Source organism: Apostichopus japonicus, chromosome 7 (assembly GCF_037975245.1).
Source record: "Apostichopus japonicus isolate 1M-3 chromosome 7, ASM3797524v1, whole genome shotgun sequence".
Taxonomy (NCBI): domain Eukaryota; kingdom Metazoa; phylum Echinodermata; class Holothuroidea; order Aspidochirotida; family Stichopodidae; genus Apostichopus; species Apostichopus japonicus.
The window spans coordinates 18,815,278-18,827,915 of NC_092567.1; the positions used below are offsets into that span (position 1 = coordinate 18,815,278).

The 12,638-nt window shown below is 38.1% G+C and overlaps 3 protein-coding genes across 3 annotated transcripts in view; 2 read left to right on the forward strand and 1 right to left on the reverse strand.

Annotated features, from left to right (window-relative positions):
• The window catches only part of LOC139969586 (transmembrane 7 superfamily member 3-like), a 123,188-nt gene extending 111,853 nt beyond the window's left edge, over positions 1-11,335 (forward strand). Inside the window, exon 11 of the transcript XR_011793769.1 lies at positions 10,561-11,335. The gene's annotated coding sequence lies outside the window, so the exon portion shown is untranslated. The remainder of the gene's footprint in view (positions 1-10,560) is intronic.
• The window catches only part of LOC139970217 (sorting and assembly machinery component 50 homolog A-like), a 122,322-nt gene that overhangs the window by 98,435 nt on the left and 11,249 nt on the right, over positions 1-12,638 (reverse strand). The gene's annotated exons all lie outside the window — the stretch shown is intronic.
• Positions 123-10,202, forward strand: LOC139969587 (transmembrane 7 superfamily member 3-like). The gene is made up of 10 exons (XM_071974689.1): positions 123-353; positions 1,632-1,928; positions 2,531-2,811; positions 3,124-3,307; positions 5,082-5,165; positions 6,031-6,111; positions 6,617-6,769; positions 7,795-7,892; positions 8,532-8,694; positions 9,825-10,202. The coding sequence occupies exons 1-10, from the start codon at positions 263-265 to the stop codon at positions 10,043-10,045; spliced, it is 1,653 nt and encodes a 550-aa protein (XP_071830790.1). The 5' UTR covers positions 123-262; the 3' UTR covers positions 10,046-10,202.

Below are 12,638 nucleotides of genomic sequence, written 5' to 3' on the forward strand. Positions count from 1 at the left end.
CGCACCTGACTCTCACGAAGATGAATTGGTAAGTTGCCGTATAAAAATCTGGCTGGTTATAAGAATTGATTTATGATGCTGCGCCTGCACATCCGTATGTGAAGGTGAATCCCCGAGGACGAATCACAAGACAAACATTGCAGAATGAAAATAGAAATTTCGTGACTGCAAGCAACAGAAACAGCCTTTTCAATAAGTGAGCTATGCTGGTGGACAAAGTACATATACACTCCTCCCTGGAATAGAACGTTTACAGTCGAAAATGAAATTTTCTAACATCTTTCTTATGTTATGCAACGTTTACTTGATGAATGAGGGGATGGCCGCATCGCCAAACTTGTGCAACTCGTCTGGTAAATAACATTTGGCTATTTACAGTACTTCCACATTGAAACGCAAGGCCTAACATTTTAAGTTACTGCTACTGTACTAGTACTAGCCTACTCGTAGTAGTACTAGATACAGTAGGAATAATGTTAGCCATTGTGAGTAGGCTATAGTGTAGTACAGTCTACTATTACTGAGGTTCTTTTTCTGTGACTGCATTTTTCAAGGCAAAACTGGACAACCACTGGAATCTAAATGATTAGTAACTGTATAGTTTTTAGGCAATTGGAGTTGTACAGTGTATCATTAGTGTGCAGTGCTGTTTGTTTACTTTTGTTGTGAACTTTTGTATCTGTTTTGTGCTGAAGTTGGGAGGGTTTGAACAGGACTTTCCTTCCCAGGAGCCCATCAAGAATCAAGTAGTAGGAAGTTAACTCACAGGACAGTAACAGCTCTTCCCTTTTTACCCGTTCTTCGGTTCATTTTTCATTTACTTTATCATCAGTTCAATAAGGGTTGCAATGGTGCTTATTTACCTGATCGTCATGTTCAATCAGGTTGGCACTTGTATTTAGCAGGCCTTTCTGATGAAACAAGCGATGTGTACATGTAACCAGTCATATTTTAAGTAAACTATGCACTGGTGATTATTTATGCCCTGTGTAAAGCCTATTCGTCCAACCTTTGGACATACCAGACACTGTATTATGACAAAAGAATAAAGATATGACTGGAGAAAAGATTACTGAAAAAAACAAGATTCGTGTGTAAATTACAAATTAAAGATTTTTCCCTGCATGTACAGTAAATCATGATAGAGCTGATGTCTGTGATGTGGTCACTGTAGATTCCCTATTGTAATATTGTTGACTTCTTCAAGCAGTGTGATGCATTTGGAGTTGATTGCTTTGCTCTCTGTAGTCACGATTTCAAAAAAAGAAACTATGTTTTGTAGAGTACAGTAATTATTTCCCAGTGTGAATAAGAGATCAGTTAAATATTATAAAGGAAAAATGAAAGTACTTTGATGCCATCATTCAGGCACTCTGTGTTTCCAGAATCTATTCAGTATCACCAAATCTGAAAAAAGTCAGAATTGCTAATCAAGTACTACAGTATATGAGAATATGGTTTGACCTAGAAATGCAGAAATTTCCTGAATTTTCATTTATTTAAGCAATTGTCTTCAGCCATTGGAATATCCATTTAATGAACTCCCTCTTCCTTCATCCACCACTGCTACTTTTTGAAACCCTCAATTAAAATTGTGATTTCATTTCTTTCGTTTCTGTGTCCGTTTGCAGCTCCCTTCAGGTTTACGGTTCCTTCAAATCAATTGTTCAACTGTTTCATAGAAGACAGCACTATATATACCTTAGAGGTTGAGCTTGAAAATGCTGTGGCTGTGATGACCCAGTTCCACAGTTTACAGGATGAAGTAGGGTTGAACGACTCATGGTCGAGAGAAAGCATCACGGGCCGCCACGAAGGCTTATTGCGTTACACAGGGGAGAGTGAGTCTGTTGCGAGTTGGACTGTCCAGTCGTACGTCAACCATACAGTCCACACTGTGATGATGATCACACTGTTTCAAGCAAATGGTAAAAATTTACCTACATTTTACCTTAGAAGTTAAAAGACAGTACAGGCCTGTAGTACTGTACTGTATGATGTACTAGTGTGAATGCATACATTGGTCTTAGTTATCACTAACCTCCATATGTAGACTACAGGACAGGGCATGCACAGCTGCCACAGCCATGTGGTTAGTGGTCACTGCCATCATAATTGTCAAAACTTACAAATGATGTAATATATTACAAAAGATGAGGACCTACCTGGAATTCAAAATACTAAAATGACAAATATAGATGAATCCATGCCCGTGTGTCAAGCATCAGTAAGGCATACATGAAAGAACCATTCTTGATTGGCTGGCGTAGTTATCGTCAAGAAACCTTTACTGAGTGTACAGTAATATACCATTGAGCTCGTTCAGTTCGCAAAACTGAAGCCTGTGTTGGTTGTCTCTTTTATTTACCAAAACTCAAAATTCGCTCATTGTTTCCACAAGATGGCTTATTCCTGTGGACAGGAAATGGTCAGTGATAATAACATGATAGTATTGAACCTGTCAAAAGTGAAAATAGATGATATATGCTGTTAAGTTTCACCCCTTTAATCCGTTCGTTCCCCCCCTCAGATCCAATTCCTGGTGCCTGCAATCAGGTCTTCGTACCCGAAAACGAACCCAATTTACATTTGACTGAGGCGCCCGATCTTGCCTTGATAAAATTTGCTGCGGCTAATGTCGGATCTCCGAAAGGCTCGCCGTGCTATGCAGGATCCAAGTCTCCGGCAATGGCACTCTTGTACGATCTCTACATTTATTACATGCCGACCAAAAGCTACTCGGAGACGGTCATGTTTGGCGCCGTCGAGAAAATGTCCACGCCTACGAATATCATGAAGCATGGACAGAAGGTAACTTTTAAGTTTATGTTGAGGTTGGAATTTGAATAGTGAAGAGGGAGTGATTTGGGGAAGGGGGGGGAAGGGGTGGTGGGAATGGAGGGAGAGGGGATAGCTTATCAAATTTATAAGATTCTGCTCATATAATTACAGACAACATTTTTTTCCTTCCCAAGAAATAGAAGCTAAACCTCAGATCTTCAACACAAAACATAGGACTTCTGGGAAACAGAATGGGACACAAAAATTAGAAACGTGAGTCAATGTTTCCGAACCTTTCATTACAATTAAGATGATTTTATGTGCCTCTTTCTTTACCTCCAGGTCTCATCATTCACAGCGTTACAAAAGAAGGAAGTTTTCCTGGCCTTATTTAAGAACCGGGGCATCGTTCACAATGTGTTGGTATTCGATCCAGCCAAGAACATGACAACCGCTGCTTACGTGCCTCTCATCGACTATGCCTGCGATGAGAAGTCGCAAGGCAGTGTGGTGTGTACTTACACAGGTGAGAATGTATACATGTATGGGAGGAATGTGTATTGCAGTCGATGGGGGTGAGAGAAAGAGAGAGGGTGGCGTCTATTTTTACGCCAGACTTGAAGTGAGTCTGTACACCAGACTTGTGGTGAGTCTGTACACCAGACTTGTGGTGAGTCTGTACACCAGACTTGTGGTGAGTCTGTACACCAGACTTGTGGTGAGTCTGTACACCAGACTTGTGGTGAGTCTGTACAACAGAGTTGTGGTGATTCTGTATACCAGACCAGACTTGTGGTGAGTCTGTACACCAGACTTGTGGTGATTCTGTACACCAGACTTGTGGTGAGTCTGTGCACCAGACTTGTGGTGATTCTGTACACCAGACTTGTGGTGAGTCAGTACACCAGACTTGTGGTGAGTCTGTACACCAGACTTGTGGTGAGTCTGTACACCAGACTTGTGGTGAGTCTGTACACCAGACTTGTGGTGAGTCTATACACCAGACTTGTGGTGAGTCTGTACACCAGACTTGTGGTGAGTCTGTACACTAGACTTGTAGTGAGTCTGTGCACCAGACTTGGGGTGAGTCTGTACACCAGACTTGTGGTGAGTCTATGCACCAGACTTGTAGTGAGTCAGTACACCAGACTTGTGATGATTCTGTACACCAGACTTGTGGTGATTCTGTACACCAGACTTGTGGTGATTCTGTACACCAGACTTGTGGTGAGTCTGTACACCAGACTTACGGTGAGTCTGTGCACAAGACTTGGGGTGATTCTGTACACCAGACTTGTGGTGATTCTGTACACCAGACTTGTGGTGAGTCTATGCACCAGACTTGTGGTGAGTCTGTACAGCAGACTTGTGGTGATTCTGTACATCAGACTTGTAGTGATTCTGTACACCCGACTTGTGGTTAGTCTGTACACCAGACTTGTGGTGAGTCTGTACACCAGACTTGTGGTGAGTCTGTACACCAGACTTGTGGTGAGTCTGTACACCAGACTTGTGATAAGTCTGTACACCAGACTTGTGGTGAGTCTATGCACCTACTGTTATTCTAGCAGCATTAATAACCTTTCCTCACATTCTGCATCGTTCATTTTGGTTACTCATACCTGAGACATTTCAAAAGTAGTTTTGGAATAATTGCTTTAAATAGTTCTATATTCATACTCAGAGCCTTGCACTCATTACTACTAAAGGAAGGTCTACTTGTAAAGTAGTATAAGTCTGTTATACACTGATGAGATAATATAGGTGCAAAATAGAATCCACAGGCTTTTGGGAAAATATGGAAGTAGGTTAATTCAAAGGGGTTGACAAAATGAGAGAGATGATATTGTGTATTCACATATCACAAAGGCATAATGGACTGATTTAAATGTTACTTCCTTCCAAGTTTGGAAACTTTGCTAAAAGAAATACAAACTTTATTATAATGTGATTGTAAGCTACTGATCAGGAGTGCCAAAGATTATTATTATTATTATTATTATGAATATTATTATTTACCAAATTTATATAGCGCTCTTTTCATGCTTAAGCATGTTCAAGAGCACTTTACAATGACAACAAAATGACATACTGTAACCCTTAAAATATGAATATTAAGAATAAAATTGACACAGCTAAAATATTAATATAAAAAAAAAATATATATATATATATATATACTAAGGATGGGATCTGATAGAAAAACCTGTTTGGTATCATCATCCTGGAGCCACTTGATTTGTATCATCATCATTATTATTAATTTATTGTTATTTATATATTTTTTTTTCCATCTACAGATATGGGTCCTACTTTAGTGTACACTTTTTGTGGTTTGCTGGGTGTGATTCTATGCTTCTTAGGCCATTGGACCTTTTTATACGGTAAGTTGAGAGTTGAGAGATTAGCTCTGGTACATCTCTATTTCTCACATTCTTTTTCAGAATGGTACGTAGAATAAGATGATCAGTATCAATTTCTTTGCCGTTCTACTTCTTCACCTCCCCTCTTCCACCGGCATTGTTTCCACTCCTCCTCCTCCTCCTCCTCCTCCTCTTCCTCCTCCTCCTCCTCCTCCTCCTCCTCCTCCTCCTCCTCCTCCTCACTACCATCCTGTCCTCCCAAGTCATCCATGACCCATGAAATATAGCTAAGAGATTGAAGTTATCATGTATGTATGTGTGTATGTATGCGTGTATATATATTTGTACGTATTCATGTGTGTATGAATTCATGTCTGTGTGTGTATGCATGCCCTTGTTTGTATTCTGATTGAGGACTTGAGCAAAGGAATTCCACGTCCTCAAACCTCATTTCAAAAGTATCCCCACGTCAGAAGAAGAATTCTTTTGTTCAGGGGTCTTGTTAAGGTTAGGGTACATGGATTTGAACAATAGGGAAAATAATGGGGTCCTCGGGTTGAATGTAAATCACACTTGGGTGGGTGTGTGTAGAGATATGTGTGTGTATTTGTGTGTGTGTATTTGTGTGTGCGTGTATACATGTTTCATTTGGTTTTGTTTATTTGGTTTATCACTTCACGTATAAACACAACATATTCAACATAGCATAAAACAAACATGTATGTATGTATATATGTATGTATGCATGCATGCGTGAGCAAGTATGTATGTACAGTACATGCTAGTGTCCTTTCTTCTCATCCCTGCTGAAGCTATTCTAAGTGTTTCTCACAATTTCCCTCATCTCTTAACCCTATTTTTTCTTGTTTGCTTCCCATCTCTTCAGAGGTTTACATGTTTGGGTTCTTGCCAAGCGTTCTTGCCTCTTTTGTGATTTTTACCGCACACACGGACTTGTACCCATACGGTGAGTAGGCTATTGTTACTTCATACAAGTTGGGTGTTTGTTTCCTGATCACCGGGAAGGGTTACTCTCTAGACCAGGGGTTTCCCTAACTTTATACCCCCGAGAACCCCCTGTGGATGTCACAGTTGTCCCCCAACTTTTCAAGACACGATACGAGTCATTAGTATATATTATACTATAATACTCATAACAGTGCTTCGTAAAAGATCAAGTATCACATGCATGGTACGGTACTACTATGGCAACATACAGTATGTATGGAAAGCGAAAAGAGTTTGTCGATAGGTACGACTTTTTGTACATTACTAAATTATAGGACATATCAGATGTTAGCTCAACAAAAAGTACTAAAGTTTTGACTTTCAGAAACGTCTCACGAACCCCCTGGGATGGACTCACGCACCCCCTGGGGTTTCGCACCCCAGTAAGGGAACCCCTGCTCTAGACGATGGACCAATTCCAATGATGATGAGTAAAGTGTCGAGAATTTTCTTCTCATCCGTAGGCGTCTATACGGTATCTGTGACACTCGGTACTCTGGGTGGTGCAACTCTCACGGGCCTCTGGTGGCGCTTTGGAAGGGTATTGCCGACAGTTTTGTGGATAAGCCTTGTTCTCGGATTCCAGCTTTCATCGGTGCTGTTTTTCACTCCATTTGGTAAGATATAATGTAGTGAAGTGAAATTTTGTTGTTTGCACCCTTTGAATATTTATATGTGTTACGTAATATACTGTAATGTAGCTTTAGTTGTGTTCATAGCTTTTGCACGTGTGTTCTGTTTGTTCTGTATACGCTGTCATCATGGCCAGCAGCGTCTCTGCAGAGCTCCGGGGTTCGCCTCGTAAACCCCTTATCATTTAATAGAGTTTGTAATAAATTGTCAGCCATTGTTTCAACGCAAGAACACTCTTGCATCCTCATTGATAACTTGTGAGCTCGAAGCAAAGGACCCTAAATCCGGTAATTTCCCCCGCCATCCGCGGTTCGCATCAATAACTTGGCTTGAAAGCAGGTTAAGGCTGCTAGAAAAAGCACCCAATTCTACACAGAGTTTGGCTGGTACAGTTCGAAGAGAGTTAAAAATTGGTGTTACAGGTGCATGAGACTTTTTGGCAGCAATGTTTGTTAACAGTAAACAGAGTGGAGTAATCAGTCATTCAATATGCTAGGGGTCAGTTGTAAGACTTTTGTGGTCTTCACGACTATCAATGTTGAGATCGCAAGAGCCAAGGTTATGTCAGGGTATGATCTCTCTGTTTTGTGTGCAAAGCAGGCCTTACATAGAGATTAGTCCTCGGTACATAAGCACCTTGTAGCTCAGGATTAGCTCAGTGGTTAATGCCGAGTGTTAGCTCAGTGGTTAACGCTGGTGCCTTTCAATCATAAGGTCCCAAGTTCGAGTCACTCCAATATTAATGTATGTCGTCCAGTTACAGAGTTGTTGACAATTGACAATTCATAATCGTGGACGTTAAATATGAATGTAAGAGACTGACTTCGGTCAGCTTACGGCTTTGATAAGCCAATGATGGATTCTTCGCCGAGATCCTGCTTGCAGGAGGATCTAAAATACATACATACATATGTACATTGAAATTGGTATACCTTGGTTAAACCCAAATTTTCTAGGGTGATGTACTTGGAAACTTCTTATCATTAATTCATATTTATCTCGTTCATAGGTTATATGAGTATATGGCAGAACAATGCAGCCTTCGGACTTGCCTTTGCGAGTAGTATCTTAGTGGTGCCTATATTTGGACTAATCTTTCAATTGTGGGTGAGTTTTTTAATTTTTTTCATCGCCGTTTTCCTTAGAAATAAAGAAAAAAAAGGGAATATTAAAAAGATGATAATAAAAAGAATGTTGACATACATCATTTAGCTTGTGCTGTGATTTGTTTGTACATGAATGATGGGCAAGAAATGAGCTCTCATCTATAAGTTAATTCCTGAATATTCAGGTAATATTTAATCACCTCATACATTGGTGCCTTTGTTTTCATATATCGGTTCTTTTATTTCTTGAACCTTCAAGTAATTTGTTAGCATTCATTGTTTCATATGTGATGATAAGCCAATGCAGTTGTTTCATCTTTTGGTTTGTATTTTCTTGAACATTCAGGTAAGCAATTAAGTTTGAGCTGTAGGTGGCTCTTACAAGATAATAAACATACCGTTAGCTTTTATATCTATTTACTTTTTTATTTCTGAAAAATTCAGGTGGGTTGTTTAGTTGTTAGCATTATACAAGCATACATAATGATAGCCACTGGTTTAGTTTTCATCTATTGGTTCTTTATCTCTTGAATATTCATATTCAGGTAAGCTATTTAGCTTGTGCTGTGATTGGCTCTTACATGATAATAGCCACTGCTTTACTTTTCATCTATTGGTTCTTTATCTCTTGAATATTCAGGTGAGCTATTTAGCTTGTGCTGTGATTGGCTCTTACATGATGATAGCCACTCTGAGTTTCTTCTTTGGAGGAATTTTGCATTACATCGTTCAGAATATTGTCCATCGAGCTTCAACTGAAAACTTTGGTCAAGCGGTCTTCATTCTACCCAAAAGTCCAGTTGGTAAGAACATTTTTTGTCAGTCAGCAAATTTTTGCATGTATAGGAAAATACTGTTGCCAGAAATTGATTGCATTAAAAATAAAATTCTGTAAAACTTCTTAGATTAATTAATGTATCCGGCAACAATATAGTGAGAGACATTACCATGGCAACTTAGCTGAAATTGACTTGTTATGCTGTGAGAGATAACATTTTCAAAATACTAATTATTATGTCAATGAACTCATGAATTCAGTTTACATTCATAGGTAAGCAATCATTCCAAATGCATCACATTTTTCAGGCAAATTTAATCCACTTGTAATATATGAAAGGGAAACTAAATTATGCTTCTGCAAACCATTTGCCATTATGAATTCACAAATCATGCAATGTGAATCATTTCCTGGATTGCTGAGGTGTTTGTCTGTGAAGACTTAGAGCTCCATCGTATAATAAGTAGAATTATAAGAACAGGATATCAGTTCAGATCAACATCTATCGTGACATGCTAAATGGAACCCTGATAAAATTTCATATTTTATTTATGAATATTCATCACAAGACCGTCCGCTTCAGCTAGTCCGGACAATTCCCTAATGCTAATACCTCTCTAAACTGTACTCCAATATCATGCTTCATAGCACTGGTATTGTCAGTACAAGCAGTTCCTAACCTTGATCTGATAGAAACATGATATTCATACTGCTCGTACTGAAAATACCAGTGCTCCGAAGCGGCACATAACACGACAGTATAGAAAAAATTGTCCCAACTGGGTATCCGCCTTAAAAATGTTTACCTCTGATGACATATTCTCGCACAAATTTGTCTCAATTCGTATAAACCTTGCTGGATCTTTGCTACTATAGAAAAAACTTTGCTAATATTATAGAAAAAATTGTCCCAACTGGGTATCCGCTTTAAAAATGTTACCTTTGATTACAAATTGTCGCACAAATTTGTCTCAATTCGTATAAACCTTACTGGTCCTTTGCTACTATAGAAAAAATTTGCCTTTGCTAATATATATAGAAAAAATTGTCCCAACTGGGTATCTGCTTTAAAATTTTTTACCTCTGATCATATATTCTCACACAAATTTGTCTCAATTGGTATAAAACCTTACTGGTCCTTTACTCTCGACACAGACTACACTCTGATAACGCTGTGGTTCTTTCTCGTCGTCGGTGGCGTGGCGACTCAGAAATATCTCAACAGACGGGAGAGCGACTTTCCGACGTGTCCCTACAGATCTTTCAAAGAGAGGAGGAGGCTACTTCGAATGAGGAGCAGGGAGGAAACGGTACTCACCAGCGGCACAGTCAACTCATCGGACAACGAGCGTACTCCGTTAGTCGGAGACTTGTGAGGTCATTCGAAGGTCAGAAAAAGAAATAGACAAATTGTCTTGTTTTATATATATATATTTTGGAATTACATTTAGTCTAAAAAGAAATAGTTTTCAATAGATGCGATGCAGTCATATTTTTTTAGCTTGAGAAAATTTTGCTCAAAAAAAAAGGCATTAGCCTTATGTTGTCATATTTTTATAGCTTGAGAAAATTTTGCTCAAAAAAAAAAGGCATTAGCCTTATGTTGTCATGAGGCTATTCAATATGCGGAACATTTGTATTCCAAAGTACTTAAGTTCTAGCAGATATTTAGACTGTGTTTGAGCAGTATTTTTAAGTTCCTGTAGATTTTTGCCATTCCTTGAATGTTATACTTAAAACATTTAAACCTTTTGCCTCTTCTTGGTGGTTGTACCTCGAAAAAGGAAAATCAAGGGCTAAAAATATTTTTTACCAGTTCGTAAGACGACGCACACACCTCTTAGCAACTTCAGGAATGTACATCCAATTCCTTCATAAATATCATTTTCAGGTTGTAAAACTTGCGAGGGCAATCGGTCAGCAAGAAATACAAAGAATTCTCTTGTTTTATAAAAAAAAATTCTTTATAGACTCCTCTCTACTTTCTTGCCTCTTTTCATTTAATTGTCGTCTTCAATGTAAACCGTAAGTCGTGTTTTGGTATTGGAAAAGTCTTGAATTTTATTTGCTTTAAAGCGTGGGAAAGTTGGAACTATGAGGAAGGGTTTATCTTTGGAAATAGGTTAAATTCAAGCAACAATGCCTTGACTCAGGAACAAGATATAGAGATGGGCTTTTCAACTAACAGTATGACATAACAGTATTTACCGTATAAAGTGTCACATTTTATGCCACGGGTATATCCCTTGAAATAAGAAGCATATTGGATATAAAAATTATTATCAGTACTGACGTTTCATTTGTTTTGGTGAAGTTATGTTAATATTTTAATTGAAATCATTATTTCATTTGATAGCATTTTAAAAATTTAACATGTTCCACTTTATGTGTATTTTCTGTGCCTTCTATTGCCAAATTTACATTTGAAAGTTAACTTTCTAATATTCGAATAATGCAGAAAAATCTTAACATGGAAAATGAAATTTCAGTTTCATATCTGAATATTCTATTCCATTTTACTTGTATTTAAATAACAGCTCTTTGTGTTGGTTTTTATGAATATTTTTGTTAATGCTAATTTGTCTAAAATATCTTATTATAATGTAGGTCATTAGGTTTAACTAATCATGACTCATTTCTTAAAATAAAGTAAAACTCACAATTTTTTTTTAAATTTTCATTTTGGTTTTACACGTGTACTATTATGAAAATGTGACAGTGGAACAAAATGTTGAAGACTAAATCAAATTCACTTGGTTTACTTTTAAGTTGCCAGAATCAGGGCTAATGGAATTGCTATTATCTTCAACACTTCTTTCTGATGTTGATGTTACAAAATATGGTAACAGACGGTTTTTTCATTTATCTATTTGTTCTTCAAAACTTTACATTATTAAACCCACCTTGAGAGACGCCTTATAGACACTCCTGATGTTTTTATTTAAGTTATAAATGTGATTCAGACAGTTGAAGAAGTAGATATTTACAATGCAAAATGATGCTTTGGGGGTGGAGTGGGGCGGGGGGGGGGTTCTCTTACTCGGCATAATCGATGCGGGATGATATGTCAGATTCAATGAAAACTGATATAAATAAATTACTAATTGTTTTCATTTTCAATGGGAATGCGAGGTGAGAAGCATTGAAGGTGGTGAGGGGGGGGGGGGGAGATCAATGATATATGAGTACCATGCAAGAATTGTTAATGTGAAGATGCTGGGGGTGGGGGGTTATGAACCACTGTGGGTTAAAATTCCTTTTAGGGATTTGCTGTAGCTTTGACTGTCAAGTATAAGGAGTGGGCTGAATACTCACCCCATCCCCTCACCCTCACCAGATTTTCGATTCCTTGCTGGAGGCAGAAGGAATTTATACAATGATGATGGCACATGTGTGTGCGTATGTGACACTTGCTTGTATACAAGGTAACTCAAAAAGGAAAAAAGGTGGATGAACTTCATGCTTGGGGGATCTGTCTTATTGACAACAAAAACCCTAAGTCCTCTATATATACATTCAACATTGTTGTGTTGACAGATGGCACAAGCAGGAAGTGTTGTTATCAGCGTTACCAGCGACAGTCGACGAAAAACGCTAGATTTACGAAAATAAAACCCCAGAAAACGCTAAATGGTAGTTTCCCTAACTTCTGTGTTGTTTCGAGTCAATTTAGCACAGATTCGTAGGATGAATGGTCACCGATCACAAAATAGATTTTGAATAGTTGATTTGAGTGATAGTCTGACCCAGAAAATTTGAAAATATGGAAATTTTCGGTAGGAAATTCCAAAGATTGGGAAAAATACTCAAAATAAATTTGGATGGGTCTTCAAGAAAGAATTTGGACTGAAAAATCTGAAAAATGGTCTATTTTTGGTAAATTTAACTAGTTTTAGGCAAAAAATGCTAAAATTACCAAAATTAGAAAAAAAAAGTAAGCTAGCACCCAGAAAAGACTAAAAACGCTAG

Coding starts and splice junctions, on each gene's coding strand:
- LOC139969587 (XM_071974689.1), top strand. CDS start 263: ATGAAATTTTCTAACATCTTTCTTATGTTATGCAACGTTTACTTGATG. Junction 6,112..6,616: donor CACGGACTTGTACCCATACG/GTGAGTAGGCTA, acceptor TCTCATCCGTAG/GCGTCTATACGGTATCTGTG. Junction 6,770..7,794: donor GCTGTTTTTCACTCCATTTG/GTAAGATATAAT, acceptor TCTCGTTCATAG/GTTATATGAGTATATGGCAG.